This window comes from Agelaius phoeniceus, chromosome 6 (assembly GCF_051311805.1).
Source record: "Agelaius phoeniceus isolate bAgePho1 chromosome 6, bAgePho1.hap1, whole genome shotgun sequence".
Classification (NCBI taxonomy): domain Eukaryota; kingdom Metazoa; phylum Chordata; class Aves; order Passeriformes; family Icteridae; genus Agelaius; species Agelaius phoeniceus.
Genome location: NC_135270.1, coordinates 53,768,167 through 53,784,067, shown reverse-complemented (window position 1 = coordinate 53,784,067; position 15,901 = coordinate 53,768,167). Strand labels below are relative to the sequence as shown.

General features: G+C 37.2%; 1 protein-coding gene across 10 annotated transcripts in view; it reads left to right on the top strand.

Annotated features, from left to right (window-relative positions):
- CDC42BPB (CDC42 binding protein kinase beta) overlaps positions 1 to 15,901 on the top strand; it is a 91,343-nt gene that overhangs the window by 54,057 nt on the left and 21,385 nt on the right. For 5 of the 10 annotated variants that reach the window (XM_077180724.1, XM_077180727.1, XM_077180725.1 and 2 more), the window contains exons 9-23: positions 835 to 914; positions 1,880 to 2,046; positions 2,136 to 2,255; positions 4,082 to 4,215; positions 5,900 to 6,142; positions 7,693 to 7,803; positions 8,257 to 8,501; positions 8,684 to 8,789; positions 9,302 to 9,426; positions 10,168 to 10,273; positions 11,862 to 12,010; positions 12,662 to 12,756; positions 12,844 to 12,923; positions 14,357 to 14,407; positions 15,483 to 15,572. In XM_077180724.1, the coding sequence (XP_077036839.1) occupies positions 835 to 914; positions 1,880 to 2,046; positions 2,136 to 2,255; positions 4,082 to 4,215; positions 5,900 to 6,142; positions 7,693 to 7,803; positions 8,257 to 8,501; positions 8,684 to 8,789; positions 9,302 to 9,426; positions 10,168 to 10,273; positions 11,862 to 12,010; positions 12,662 to 12,756; positions 12,844 to 12,923; positions 14,357 to 14,407; positions 15,483 to 15,572 (1,902 nt within the window). The remainder of the gene's footprint in view (positions 1 to 834; positions 915 to 1,879; positions 2,047 to 2,135; positions 2,256 to 4,081; positions 4,216 to 5,899; positions 6,143 to 7,692; positions 7,804 to 8,256; positions 8,502 to 8,683; positions 8,790 to 9,301; positions 9,427 to 10,167; positions 10,274 to 11,861; positions 12,011 to 12,661; positions 12,757 to 12,843; positions 12,924 to 14,356; positions 14,408 to 15,482; positions 15,573 to 15,901) is intronic. The other 5 variants (XM_077180726.1, XM_054634233.2, XM_077180728.1 and 2 more) reach the window with 1 other exon arrangement.

Genomic DNA, 15,901 nt, shown 5'->3' with positions numbered 1-15,901 from the left:
AGTTTTTAATCTCTTGGCATTTTGTGTTATCAGAAATCATGAGCTGCTTTTTTAAGTGGTAGCATTTGCCAGACTGTATTACTGTTACATGGTCAAAGTTAAAACATGTTTAGGTAGGGAAAAAAGCCTCTTAGTTGCCCTTTCAGTTTACCCTAACAGGGAGCCTGTATTTGGATTTATGCTTTTGCAAAGGTGAAAAAAAAAATAATCTGTCTTTACAAATGCACATGTATTCTCTGTGTAGCTTGCAAGCACAGCTGTCCAAGTGAAAGGACTCATCCTGCTATTTCTCCACTGACTTAAGAAGCAGGAGGCAGGTTCTTGGAGTAAGGGAACATTGGTGTTGCACACCCCATTTCTGTTTCTTCTAGTTTACAAATGGTTCAGGAGGAGTAGAGAGCTTTTGTGGTAATTTTTTCACCGATTTGTATTCCAAGAAATTAGGAGCTTTTGGCACGTTTTTTGATTGCATGTCTGACAGTAACTAAAACACTAAGACTAACAGCATGCATTTTGGTGCCAGGTCACTTTTAATTAGGAACTTGAAATTTTGGGTTTCCTTTTACTGGCTGCATTGTGCTTTGAACTTGTTGAAATGCTGCCCTTTCAAGTGCCAGTTCAAGAGGCTCTGAAATTCAAGTCGTTCTATTAGGCGACCTGATCTGAAATAAAGCTTGTCCAGGGGCAGTGGAGCATAACTGCCAATTGTCACTTGGTGTATTAAGAAAAATCTTTCCATTAGCTGTCTCTCTTTTAGCTGTTGAGGCTCAATGAAATGCCTTTCACTCTGTATGGGTTCTCTCTTGGGTTTTCATGCACATTGTTTTCATGCAGGAAGTGGTGCCACCAAGTTCTCATACAGGCTTTTCTGGATTGCATTTGCCATTCGTTGGGTTTACATACACAACTGACAGGTAAGCAAAGGATATGTTTTATATAGGAAACTTGTTTCCCAAATGCAGCTAATTCCTGGGAATTCTCATTTTTATAAACATATAGAAAGGTTGATATCCATAGGTATACATGCAGCCCAAATTTTATTCCTTGTTTATTTTTTTCAAATTTCATGAACATATTTTGATCCTGTTTGCCAAGATTAGGTGCTTTTTTATTTAATATTTTATGTATTTGAAATGAAAGAAAGTTAAGGGATTAGATGTGTGAATTGCAGTTCCTTCATTGAGAGGCTGAGAGCAAGTCTTGTCCACACTGGACATGTGCCAGGAACTGTTCAGGATTATCTCATTGCTCCACTGTCTTGCTGGGAGACCAAGTTAACATAGAGGGTTCTGAGCATGGACAAAGTGGCTCAATTTGCATGTCTTTGAATGGCCTCCATCTGACTTCAGAGAGCTTCCAAACATATGTTTGTCTCTGATCTTAGAGTATTCTGACCTATTTGTTATTCCATTATTTCTCTTTGCTGGGATTTGTTACCCCATGAACCCAAAACATGTGTGTCATTCTTTTCACAGTGAAACATTAACTTAAATCCATCTTTGCCATACTTTAAACTAAACTTTTGGGATTGTCCCTCAGGTATCTCAGTGCAGGTACACTTACCTGCTTCCATTTCTGCCAGGTACTTGTAACCTTTGGCATGGGAGAGTTAACATTTTCAGTCATTTAGGCAGTTTGTGAAGTCAAGGTATATCTGCATCCATTGAAGTTCTGCATGCAGGTATCTTAATTCTACAGCAGCATGCACAGTAACTAGGGAGTAATAACTTTACCCTGAGAATTGTCTCTACAGTAACAATTACTGCACTAATTGTACTTGTAAATTTAAGATGCATATTTGGTGGAATCCCAGCATGTCCCAGCTATAGACTGCTGTGAGTATTTATTAAAATGTCCTAACTTATGTATTTCTTTTCAGCTCTTTATCTGATAGAGGCACTTTAAAGAGTGTGCTGCAGTCTGACACTGTAACCAAAGACACGGATGTACAGCGAGACTTAAAGAACACTTCACAAATAGAAGGCTATGAAAAGAAAATACGGAAATTAGAGCAAGAAAAGCAGGATTTGAACAGAAAACTGCAAGGTTGGTGGTTTATTTTTGTTTGGACTCTTAGTTCTGCTCATTGGAATATATTCTATTGAAAATCTTTTCCTTTCTGTTTGGATTTTAAGAATCTGCACAGACAGTGCAGAACCTCCAAGGTCCAGTGTGTGTTACAGCAAATACAAGCCGTGATAAGGAGATTAAAAAACTAAATGAAGAAATTGAACGGTTGAAGAACAAATTAACAGGTAAGCCTCTGGCATGGTAATTATAGTAATGCAATTTATTTTGCAATAAGTAGAATTAATGCTTTTCAGCTGTTTAAAAAACAAAGGGTGTTTTAAAGCCTTGTTCAATATTAAGAGGCATTTCAGTTTTTTCCAGATGAGTGCTTAACTAGTTCTTCCACTTGCTTGGCTTGATAACACATACTAGCATGGGAAGTCCAGAGTGTGATGAATTGTGTGGATGGATTTAATTAAATATTTTGTGTGATTTTTGTTTCCCTAAAAATCTCAGGAGATCCTGTTCTCTTACTCCTCCATTTGGGGAGGAGTGTTGTGTTGGAGAGGTTTTACTTGGAGGCAGGTGTAAGAGACAGGAGATAGAAGTCTGGTTGCTCTTTAGTAACATAAAGGAGTAGATGGGGGATGTGTAATAGTAGTTCCCATTTAAATATTTCTGAGCTTCTGCTCCCTTTGTGTTTCTGTGTTTGGTGATGCATTAATTAGGAAGCACTGAGCGCTGCAGAAAAACAAATACTGGCATCTGTCCTGAGGGAAGACTGACTCATCCATATCACTGAAAATCTGTTGCTTGACAATGCTATTAGTTTATCCATGCAAACCTCCTGTTAGCACCTAATTTTTAAGTAGGAATCAGTGATAAACAAAGTGGTAGTTTTGAATCCTAATGACTTGGCTGAGAGTTTTATAGAGGCCTGTATAGTGTGAGTTCAGATGCTAAGTTGCTGATGCTGATTTTTTTAGAATATCTTTTCCTGATTTCGTTTGACAATATACCCTTTTTGTAGGTGTATGCACTGCAAAAATCAACTCTGTTCTCCTACACAGATTATCTTCCCCAAAAAAAGCTATTTTTGTGTATTCTGAAATTAGGTTTGAGTCACAATAGTTAGATTAATGTTCTGCTTTTGCAAAGTCTTCAGGTTTATCTAGTTCTTCTACCAATGATGTCCTGTTAAATATAAATTCTAACAGTATGTTCTTAAGAAGAAGTGGCATTGGTTCATGTAGGGTGGGAGGAAGTTTGTTCTGAAGTGAGGAAAGGAATAATACTTCAGGCATTATAACAGTGCTTGGGATCCTGAATACTTAGGTCCATTTTCCTGTTCTGCCATAGATACCAGTGGAACTTGAGTGAGACAGTTATCCCCTGTGAAATTTCTTATATATTTGTTTAGTATATTTGTTCTCAAATAGAGAATGGCAATTCATTTTCTTAGAATTGGTAAGACTGAGCAGGAGTATATAAAGGTGGCTGTGTTGGGTGTTTTGCACTTAAAACCAGTAATTTCAAAGCAGATTTGTTTATTTGTTTCTCACTTTGAAAGTAAAGTGAGAACAAGCTGCCAGGAGTACGGTCAGTCAGGTCTCCAGGTTACCTTGTGCAAGATGGTATTTCTTTCCCAAACTATTCATTAGTTCTTATCTAGAAAATAAATGGTCTTTGCTTGTCTTGCTGGATGCACTAATGACTGTTGCCTTTTTGTTGCCTAAGGAAAACTATTTAGGAAACACATTACTAGAACTGGAATTGGAACATTTCAAGTTTATTTTACAATTTTCTAGGGCTAGAAGTTGCATTCCTCAAAAACAAAACAAAGCCTTGTGCTAAGGCTTTTTCCCTTAGAGATCACAATCTTTGGGGCTGAGAAAAATAAAATTATTTTGAGGTATCCATATCCCAAAGTTACTTTAAACAGTCTAAAATGGCGGGAATAGGAAAGAAGTTGATTTTCCAAGCATAGTGATGCCAATTTGCACGAGTAATGTGGCTTGTGTTTTTGGTGTTAATTTGGGACCAGTTGCCTTTAATATGTATTTATCTACAGATATAAGTAAACTGGAAGCACAGCTTGCAGATGCAGTGGCTTTTCGACAAGAGCATGAAGACTCCATGCACAAGTTGAAAGGACTAGAAAAGCAGTGCAGAGTACTGAGGCAAGAAAAGGAGGACCTGCATAAGGTACTGATCCAAGGATAGATACTTTTTTTAATGGTTATGTAAAGTAGTTCTAGAACAGTTACGTTGTGATTGCAATTTTAGTGTTTTAAATGCTGCTTTTTAAAACGATGCAGAGATGTTAGGGAACCTGTTCAGCAGTACAGTAGCTTTCCAAAATATCACACTTTTATTTTTTGGAAGTTGATGGGCTTACTATTTCAAATGTGTTCTGCTAGATTAAACAAACACCTAAAGAATGGTTTTAATTAAGCTGTTTAATTCTTCTTAACTGTTTGAGTGGAAGTCTGAGGCAATCAAGAGAGACTTCAGAGCCTTGGGATGACTTGTTAAGGGATCAGGAGCACAAGTATTATTCTCCTCTATTCTTCCAGTTTCAGGGAATGATGAGGGAGGAAAACAGCCCCAGCAGATACCTGGCTGGTATCTCTGGCAGAATTAGGGGGTTTTGACTGTAGGTCAGTTCACATGACACCAGGGCCTGCTGGTGACATTTGGGGTACACCTGCCTATTTAGGGGAAAAGAATCTTTGCACAGAAGTTAGCAGAGCTCATTGAAAGAGCCCATTTACTCTTTCTTTATACCAAAAGGTTAATTATTGCTCAAGGTTAATGATGACTTCTCTGTAATCATTGAGTTTATTTGCTGCTGTATAAATTATCCCTTTGTTTGCTTCCTGAAATTTAGCAGTATTTCATTTTTAAGTCAGCAACATATTTTGTAGTAAAGTAAATAGGGATTTGCATATACTACCTACCACTTTCAATAATAGTAAAAAAAGCTACCTATGTTGGAATAACTAGTTTTGCAAAAGTCTACCAGCCATATTGTTCCTGAGCATTCATATGGATCCAAAAGTAATGCATGGGCCAGAATTTCTGGGCTGTTTCTACACTAGAATTTAACAGTCTCTCTTCGGTCTGTTAACCAGTGGTAGGGATTATTTGCCAGAGTGTATAAGTAGCAGAGAAGGTGGATCTTCTGGTCTGAGTACCTGCTTTTTGGGAATTTAATCTTCCTGTAATGCTCCTACTGATGGCAGAAATTTTTAGAATTCCCTTCCACAGTATACATTTATTTTGTTGTGTCATTCTGCTCTTTTTCTTATTTTTTCCTCCAACTCTCAAATGATTTTATGTCAAACATTCCATTTGTATTTTGATCCCATTAATTTTTGTGAACTACTTTCTGTAAAGAAAATAGTTTTTATACTTTCAGTTAAAGTATTAAGGGTTTCAAAATTTGTTTTAAGGAATTTTCCTCAGTTTTCTGAAAAATCTCACATTTGCTGGAGCCTCTCAGTGCTGGTACAATGTATTTGATGTTGCTCCTGATTTCCTGTCTTCTGAAGCATTCCTTTAAACAAGATTTCAAATGTGCAGGTACATGGTGGTAATGTAAAATCAAATTATTTGGAAGTGAGGTGACCTTGTGTGGTCACATTTATAAGAAAGACTTCTGGGATACCAAAGGTATCTTTGGAGCTGACACACTAGAAGCAGAGTGATAGCTGTCTTTGTATGTCACTGCAGCTGCCTAGCTAAACAATTGTGTAAATTGAGAATTAGAAATCTTTAGTAGTTACATGGGGTGGTCAAAACAAGCTTATGTAGGTCCAGTTTCTTCTTGGAAAGAATATATGGAGTTCAAATTACTCTTTTTTTTTTTTTTTCTTTTTGAAACCAGCAACTTGTAGAAGCCTCAGAGAGATTAAAGATGCAGTCCAAAGAGCTGAGGGATGCCCACCAACAAAGGAAGCTGGCTGTGCAGGAGTTCTCTGAGCTCAGTGAGAGGATGGGGGACCTGCGCTCCCAAAAGCAGAAGCTGTCCCGGCAACTCCGCGACAAAGAGGAGGAGCTGGAAGTGAGCATGCAGAGAATCGACGCTCTGCGCCAGGACGTCCGAAAATCTGAGAAGCTGAGAAAAGAGGTAGCTTGATAAAACAGCTAGCACTCATGGGTTGCAGCTGCTGCTTACCCAGAATCTCCTGTGTGATTGTATGGAAAAATTGGGAGTGTCTTCTGGGAGTTCTTGTGGGGTTTTTATTTGCACTCAGACTGATTTGAATCTTGAGGAAAGTGTTCTTGCTGTATGCCCAGTTTATTAGTTCTGGTGTTTGGATTCTTGTAGAGGCTTGACTCATAGTCAGCTTGAAACCTATAAAGCTCAGTGAATGTCTTCATGTGCTCTGAGGTTGGAGTATTCTGACTTCACTGTTTTTTTAACTGAATGTTTCTCTTCAGCTGAAATGAGGAATAGTGATACAAAACTAAATACGTGGTTTTCCTTCCTCTGTATTTAAGTCATTGTAAGAGTAATATCTTTAAGCAAGCTAATTTCCAATTAGTATTCTAGGCAATTTATAATTTTACATGAGATGAAGTGGATAGCCAGAAGAGAATATAAGAAAAATTTCTGTGGTTAATCTGGAGTGTTTTAATCACTGAAAAATCATAATGTTTTCTGCATGCTCTGGGTGAAAGAGAAGAGAAATTCAATAGCTCTATAGGCTAGGAAACTTCTGGCAAATTGAAGGGTAGGCTATGAAAATGTAGTAGATGATGAAGTTTCTAAAGCCTTTCTCCATGAACAAGATATGATAGTCAACTAGGAATTGATGAATTGGTGTGGCATCTCATCTCTACAGCAGAGTGCAGCAGGCATTCAAGTGTTGTTGCTAATGCAGTTAAATGCTTTCATGCAGAGCTTTAAAAATCTCCTGTCTTTGTTCTTAAAAATTCCTCTGTACTCCCTTTCATAACAGTTGTATCAATCTTCTATTCAGTGCACAGTCTAGAAGTTCATTATCTTGTCCCACAGTTCTAAGTACAATCCTTTTAAAAACAGCTTTGCTAGTTTAATTTGAACATAGAAAAACAAATCTTACTTTTCCTGTCATGGTATGAAACTGTGCTGCTATTGCTTCAATTCCAGCAGTTGCCTTAGTTGCCACTAAATCTAAATTGTCTTTCTGATAAGCTTTCTGAAGTCAATAAATGGATGATCAAGCTTATTTTGTTCCATAATTGCAAAGTAAAAATATTCAGTGTTCATATTTAAAGTGTTTTGCAGTAATTTGGTTTAAAGGTTGATATTTTTAAGCTGCCTTACTTAGATACTGAGCCGTGGAGCTGACCTGTAAATGTGGGAGACTTTTCTCTTTCTCAGCTGCAGTGTCTTTTTAGTGCCATTTCCTTCTCTTTTCTGTAATAGAAGCTGTGCAGTTATCCCTGAATGAGCTTGATGTGGTTCACATCAGTACAAAGAGTCATAAAATAATAGTTCTCTGCATGTGACAGATGGATGCCTGAATCACTGAAGGCAAAACAATTATCATGACATTCTGAGATGGTTGTTATAGTGGTGTAACTTAAAATAGAAATAAGTAAAACTTGCTGCTAGGCCGTATGGAGGAAAGGAAATGAATGATCCAGATAGTGTTATCTTGTGTTGAAATGACCTAAAATGACTCTTCACAGCTGGAAGCCCAACTTGAAGAAGTCGTAGCAGAAGCATCAAAAGAACGCAAGCTCCGTGAGCACAGTGAAGTTTTCTCCAAACAACTGGAAAATGAACTGGAAGCTCTAAAGGTTACATGGTTTTTGACAAATATTTACTCATGGCCTAGAAGCTGCAATAGTTTGGCTTACTCAACTGTTAATACCAGTGGGAGACTTAAAAACTGCAGCACTACTAGAAATCTGACCTAACCCATGCAGATTTATATGCCTTTTTTGCTTGAAAGCCTTTAATTTCTGGGTACTAATGTCTTGAAAATGCTCAGTTTATATAATTTCTAAGCAGTTAGTAAAGCAATGTGATCCAAATTTGTTACCTCTGCAAGCCATTTCAACCCCTTATTTGGGTCATGTAAGCAGAGCAGTCATTTATAATGCTTGGGGACAGGCACCTTTTAAATCACTCGGTGCCCAAATAAATATTTTTCCAAAATGCCACGAACTGGACAATTCTGACTTTTAAGAATATACTCAAAATATAAAGATCATAGCTTCTCCCTAATGACTTCTCCTCTTGTTTTGCAGTTGAAGCAGGGAGGCCGGGCAGCTGGTGCCACACTGGAACATCAGCAGGAGCTTTCCAAAGTTAAGTCTGAGCTGGAAAAGAAAATCTTATTTTATGAAGAGGAGTTGGTCCGACGAGAAGCATCACATGTTTTGGAAGTAAAAAATGTGAAAAAGGAAGTACATGATTCAGAGAGCCATCAGCTTGCACTCCAGAAAGAGATCATGATATTAAAGGATAAATTAGAGAAAACAAAGCGAGAGAGGTAAGCTTTTGGGCATGCTCCCCTCACTATGGATTTCTTTTTGTTGTGTGTATGTATTGCAATGCATGGGTGCCTGTGCAGGCTGCTGTTTCACCCTAACTCTCTTTATTCCTTTTTGAAAATCCTAGTCTACAGGTTCAGCAATGTGACAGTGTGTTTCTATTTCTTGCCCTTCTCTTTAGGCACAGTGAAATGGAGGAAGCAGTAGGAACAATGAAGGAGAAATATGAGCGTGAAAGATCTATGCTCTTGGAAGATAACAAAAAACTAACAACAGAAAATGAGAGGGTAATTATTTCAGGAAGCATATAATTCTTACTTCATTAGTCTCTGATGTTGAAGTAGTCTACTCACTGTTCAGAGCAGGATCTGTGAGTATTCAGGCACTATCTGAATTTTAAAAACTTCATTTTTGCCATATAAATATTAAGATTTGGCTACGTAGTAACTTTAGCATCTTGCTACTCTGCTCTTTGGGGGATTGATTCCCACAATTAAGAGGACACCACCTTGCTGATTCCTCATGAAGGCTGCAAAGAGAGGGAATCATTGACACACAGTGCCTGCCTTCCTGGTGGTTTACAGTTAAACCTTGTTTCTCTCTGACCTCTACACTTGCTTTTTTGTTTTCTTTTGTTTTAAATTATTTTATGTGAACTGATAGTTTCACAAAAAGGAAGCCCATCCAGATAGCCTGGGGTGGTCTTGTTTGTTCAGATTCTAAAGGTTTATAGGCATACACATATATAAAAAGTCTTAAACTGAGCTAAGTCACAAGTGAAATGAATCTCTTGTTTCAGCTCTGCTCCTTCGTGGACAAGCTAACAGCACAGAACAGACAGCTGGAAGATGAGCTCCAAGATCTAGCAGCAAAGAAGGAGTCTGTTGCTCACTGGGAAGCTCAGATTGCAGAAATCATTCAATGGTATGTGCTGGTTAGAAATCCAGACATAGCCACTTTCAACTTCTGAAAAACTGCTTGGATTTTTAAATTTTTTTTAAACATAACTAGGCCTTGTCTGTGTCTGAGACCAGCAAGAGCATGGTACTTCTGAGTGCTGATTTTGTTAAAATTGCCAGATGCCACTGAAACAAGTACAAAGCAGAGTCAGGGTGTCAACTTTCTTCAGTCTCTACAATGATTGTTAAATAATCCAGTTTGAAATATTTTGATAAATCCATTCAGGAAGGTGGTGAAGATTTAAAAGGTCAGTGTTAACATATAGAACCTCACTAGCTGTATTAGAGCACTTAGTACTTCCAGTCTTCTTCTCTATATAATTCACTGTTCTAGCAAGCTGTGTGCAAGAATTCCAGTGTGCAAAACAAAAAGGACTGGAAGGTAGCCCTTACAAAAATTGAGAAAGTAATAGGCAGATAATTTTCATATAACAGCAAATCTCTGCAGAACTCTTGCTAATGGAAAAAGGGAGGTTTCAGTTTCCCTAGCAACTGCCACAATCAAGAAAATCAGATAAAAGAAAAATTTAAGGCAGGCAATCTGGGATGTATTCAGTTTTCTGTTGCTGGGAGAGTTTTCCCTGCTCTGTTCATTCCTGTTATGTCCCTAAACCCAGCACAGACACTCTGATAATTTGGTGGTACAGTATTTGGTGCTGTGAGCCATGAAACTGCTAAGTTATGGGTTTTTGTAATTGCACAACAGGGTAAGTGATGAGAAGGATGCTCGTGGCTATCTCCAAGCATTAGCTTCCAAGATGACAGAAGAACTGGAATCGCTGAGAAGTTCCAGTCTGGGGTCACGAACACTGGTAAGGAAAAAAGAAATATTCAGGATGTTCTGGGCCTGTCTGAGAAGCTACATTTTTGTACCTAAAGATAATTAATCCTCTGCTCTGCTTTATAGTTTTTAGCTACTGCTTGCAAAGCCAACTAGGTAATCTGATGAGAATTTGGTCATTACAGGGGGCAGTTGTTTCATACTAATATCTGCCATCACAGATATTATACACTACAGAGGAGAAAAGAAACAATAACTTAAACCTTCAAAGGGGAGTACATAAATATACCTTACCATGTTATGCACAGTTGAATAATTGCTGTTACAGTGAGACAACAAAGTAAATTTTCTTCTGTGAAAAAATACTGTCTGGCTTATACCAATAGAAACTAGGGACACACAGAGAATTTGGCTTTATTTACATGCAGAACAGTGAGACCTTTGTGCCATAATTTTCCCATACAGTAGTAACATGAATTCCCCAAAATTTAATAGAAGAGCTCTCATGAAGGAGTATGGTTTCAAAGAGAAAAACACTTGGATAAGGAAAGGAAGAGCCATTTGCAGCTTGGCATGGGAGCCCACATCCCCACTAATGCCAATCACCAGTCTGCCATCCAGAATCCATCTGCTGCTGGTTTATGCTCATGAAAAATTACTCACCCCTTCCAAACATATGAATATGAGAGAATAAGAGAAAGTTTTATTTCTGTGAGCTGACATTTGTTTGCATCATCAGGAGACTTTATTATAATATGGAGAGGTTTAACAGGAAGAAAGATTGGATCAAATGCAGTTTGCATTTTTATCTTAGCTTCTGCCTGAATAAAGAACACTGTCTATTCTTTATACTATAACTAAGGCAGTTACTTCTCAACATAAAAAGTGCTTCTCAATTTTCATGACTATTATTTACAGGTTCATCCATGACTAGAGAGGTATTCATTTGGGAATTTCAGAAACATAGTCCACACTGAAAAATGTCTAGAAAAGCTCAGAATATTGGCTTTTGGGGTAGTAGGGAGGAATTGCATGGTGTATGCTGGAGTATAGCATATGTTGTATGTATGTAGCATATGTTAGATATATAGTAGCATATATATTATATGCTACTTAGCAAGCATAAGACTTGCTTAGGCAAATGTTCCAGGTATCTTGGGCATCTCAAGACCCAAGATTCTTTCTTCCTTTTTGTCTTCTCATGGTTTTGCTACTCTTGGTATGTTTTATGTTAGTATGTTTTACATTAAATGTTGATATTTATCTCATCTTTGAAAGTCCATTATATCACTGTGCAAGTTTTGCACTCAGTTCTAGATTGGACAGTGAAAACTAGTCATTTCCAGTGGGTTCTGTTTGACTTCCATGCTCAGCAATCCAGCATTTTGGTTTCCACCATATTGTGTTAATGGTGTAACCAATAATAAAATTGCTCATTACTTCATTTTTGTGTCATGAACACTGACTATAGACTAATTTTCATGCAGCAGGTAGGCTGTCCATAAAAAGAGCATTAAAAGAGCATTCTCTGAACCAGTGTGAAAGCTAATTTATGTCTTTGGGAAGAACAGAAATATCCTTAGACAGTTGTAGTAATACTCAGCAATTTACTGCAACAGGATCCCCTTTGGAAGGTGCGCCGCAGTCAGAAGCTGGACATGTCAGCAAGGCTGGAGTTACAGTCAGCCCTTGATGCAGAAATTCGTGCCAAACAACTGGTTCAAGAGGAGCTACGGAAAGTTAAAGATGCAAACATATCTTTGGAAAGGTAATGAGGGTTTTGGTTCTGTTTGGGGATTAATGTGCTGATCTAAACTGCTGATTAGAATAGCAGCAACTCCCTTAAAAAGGCTCCTTGTGCCTGGATATTGGACTCTGTCAGAAGGATCCCATTCTATAGAATATGTATATTTATTACATAGTCAAATGAGGACTGTAAAAATTCCTTCAAGTAAACACTTGACTGCTCTAATAAGTTAAAATCTTGGGCATCTGAGAAAGAAAAAAGGTGTAAGAGCAAATTCAAAACAAATTCACTACCATTTCTTTGACTAACTGGAGAGTTAGACATGTTCTTGGGAATTAAAAGTCAAAGTACTCTTAGAATAATTTTGTTTGGCAGATACTTGCAGGGATAGCTGACGTCTTAAGTACAGTTTTAAATATCTAGTCAAGTAATGAGGTGTCTGTTCAGGGGAAAAGTAAAATTAATCATCCTTAAAAAAAAATCACTTAAAAAACCCCAATGCCCCTCAAAAAACCCCAACATAACCCCCCAAAAATAACAAACAAACAAACAAACAAAAAGGCTTTTTCTGAAAGTCTGAGATGTAGGACCAGAAATTAACAACCTTGTGTACTGGCATTCCTGCCTTTGAGACATTTCAGATTACATTTTGATCATATTTTTTTACTTTAGTAAATTAAAGGAATCAGAAGCAAAAAATAGAGAACTGTTGGAAGAGGTGGAAGGTTTGAAGAAAAAACTGGAAGAAAAATACAGAACAGATTCAGGTAATTAAATTTACTGTGTTCTAACAGAGTTCTAACACAACCTGTGATGTTGCCTTTTAGCTAAGCCTGTTCTGCTTTTGGTTTTAGGTCTCAAACTTCCAGACTTTCAAGATTCCATTTTTGACTATTTCAACACCTCTCCTCTTGCACGTGATTTGACTTTCAGAGTGAGTTATTACATAAAATAACTACAAAACGAGATAACAGAATTATATTTTTAATATGTAAAAATATCTCTTAGGCACTGTATGGCAGATTGGTATCTTGCATATTAGCCAAATCAGCGTGGCACAGAATTGGATGCCCAGTAGTTGTCAGTTTGCTTGGCATTTTGTAGAGAAGCTGGCACCTCTGGGAAATATTCTCAGAAGTTCACTTTAATTATTTCTCATTCTAGCGTCTTTGTTTAGGTTAATCTCAAACATTTGCTAGATGAAATATATTCAGAGTTTTTTTGGAAATGCTGGCACACCCTGTTACAAATAAGGAATTAAGTGCTTTGCAGTTGGAAGATGCTGATTATTACAAGGAAAAGTTTTCACACAGTTCAAGGAGTGCTTAAACAGATCTGTAAAATTGTTGGCTCCAGATCTTAATGGAGTGGTTAGAGGAGAAGGAGCTGGGAAGAGAATCAGAGGACCCACAGATGTTGGTATAATAATTTTATCATGACACACCCTGTGATCCTTAGAAAACAAATCATTCAAATCACAGCTCCAAGTAGGCGTTTCACTTTAAATGATTTGTGCATTCCCCCAGGAAGCAGCTGTTAAATGCAACATTGAATCACATTTCCTTACTTCATGAACTCTTGATCCTTGAAGATTTTTCTGGGTTTTTTTTTAAATTTTGTTTTGCAAAGCATAGACAGTTTAGGATAAAACCAAGGGCTTGAACTGAAACAGTCTGTTGATGAAGTGGAGTTAAAGGGGCTCAGGTTAAAACCTCATCAGTCTGGTTAGATTTTCTATCTGAGATGTCTACTCTCTCTTTTTTCTTTTTCTTTTTTTTTTTATTGTCACTGTTGCTAAAAAGAAAAAAGCCTTTGGACATGCTGTGATATTTTCATACAGTTTGTATATTTACTGTTCCCAGTCACAAAATATCTATGCTGCCTTTCTGTTGAAGCAGGAGGATGTGCTCTATGGGTGGCAAGGAGGGAAGAGAGAGAAGCATGATTCATGCTACTTTCTCAGTACTAGCTTTACCTACTGACCTTGATATTTTAAAACATTGTTTTAAAAAGGACCAGATAGATGTAAAACAGAAACATGTAAAATATCAAGCCCATAACTAAATAAGGTTCCATTTGATGGATCCTGAAATAAATACATATTCTCAATGGAAATGCAGGTGGCATTTTCTGATGAATTACATTAAAATTGCTGATACCGTGCTTAATAACTTACATTAACTTTTTTTTTTTTTTCACATGTACTTATAAAGATATTTTGTATCATCTGCTTTGGGGTTAATTTAGTTTGAATGAGTTTCATTGGCCATATAAAATTTTATTTAGCTAGTCAACTAATATTCTATCTGAAGTTTTCCTGTGGGTGATAAGCAATCGTTTTTATCCCTCATATCTGTTACAACAAAGGATTCTGTTTCTTCTTCGTCTACATCTTCTCTGCTAGCCTTTTGGGAAGAAGTAAGTTTTTGCTAGTAGTTTTGTGTCCTTATTTTGTTGTGACCTGTCTTAGTAAGAATGGCCCTCTAAAACTAGATATTTTGCTTCCTTAATTTCTCTGTAACTTAATCCACTAAACCTCTTTGAGGCTTACTGTTTTATAGTTTGACTATATAGCTAAAGCTGAATCACACAGTATTTTGAAATTATTCATATTACATAATCATGCAATTTGATCTTAAATGGCCCAGCCCTTCCAATCAATTTGGAACAAAACAAAAATAACAAGTATCTGAACAAATTGAGCGAGCTAACTGGAGATGTCTTCCTGTCTAAACTGGCTGGGAAGTGAGTGATTCATTACTTGTTGCCTTTAGTGCTAATTACATCATTGATGTGAAGTCTAATCTCATGTTTGTTAATCACAGTTTTCATGATGTCCTGAAAGTACAGTAATACAGAATCCTACTTCCACACCCAGCTGCTTTAGCTCTGCAATTGTAGCATACTTCCCCCTTGTGCTGGCAATTAGTAGTTGCTAATTTTAAGTGTGAAATTAATAGATAGCTTGTAATGGATGCTAGCTTTAAATGTTAGTGAAATATAAGACACTGTGATTAATTAGACATGATTCTTTTAATGACAGAGGCCAATCATTCTTAAACAATTTTTTAAAAGATTGAGTTTTACTACTTTAAGATTTTTTTCTTGTGGCAGACTTGCTGGCTTCTGTATATTAGAAAAATCCTAGTGTAGTAAGCTACCATGAGAAATCAGCTATTTTAGGGATGATTGCCAAGCTACTCAAACATCATTCCATACCTGCAAGCAAGAGATTAGACACAGCCTTGCTGGGAGAATGCAGCTGTTAGAGCATTTATGCTGTCTACTATGAGATTTTGCATTTCAGTACTTCCAGCTTTTCCATCGGGTGTCAGGGTTTGTTTTGAGGAAAGATCTTTTTTCAGAGTGGATGTTAAATGTATGTGTACTTCATATAGAAATCAGCATCGGGTCTTGTTTCCATTTTGTTGACACAAGGACACTTCATCAGATATGTGGTATCTAATCTAACATGTTTGCTGTCCTTTTGCAGACCAGCTCTATTAGTGAGCAGGAAATGCAGGGTCCCAAGTCAGAGGTTTCACCATCTACTTCAGTTGTAACTGCAGAGCAGCAACAAGAAGTAAGAGACCCGTTATTTTACCCTGAAGAGTAATTCACCAGAAAGTCTCTCTGTCTTGTTCATGATAAATACATACTGCAGCATTCATTATGAAGAAGCAGGATTGAATGCTGCATATTTGCAATGTCTCAGTGTTAATTGCACCTGCTTTGAGGACAGTTGCAAATGAAACCTTTTTGCTGGCTTTGTGTATGTTGATGTACCTCATTTCCATGTTTTCTGTATTGCTGCTTGTTTGTTAGTGTGCAGGCTTTCCTGTGAGTGCTTTAAAACACAATCTGTTTCTATTAAATCAGAATGGCGATGTTTACAATGATTAAATTTTTGAT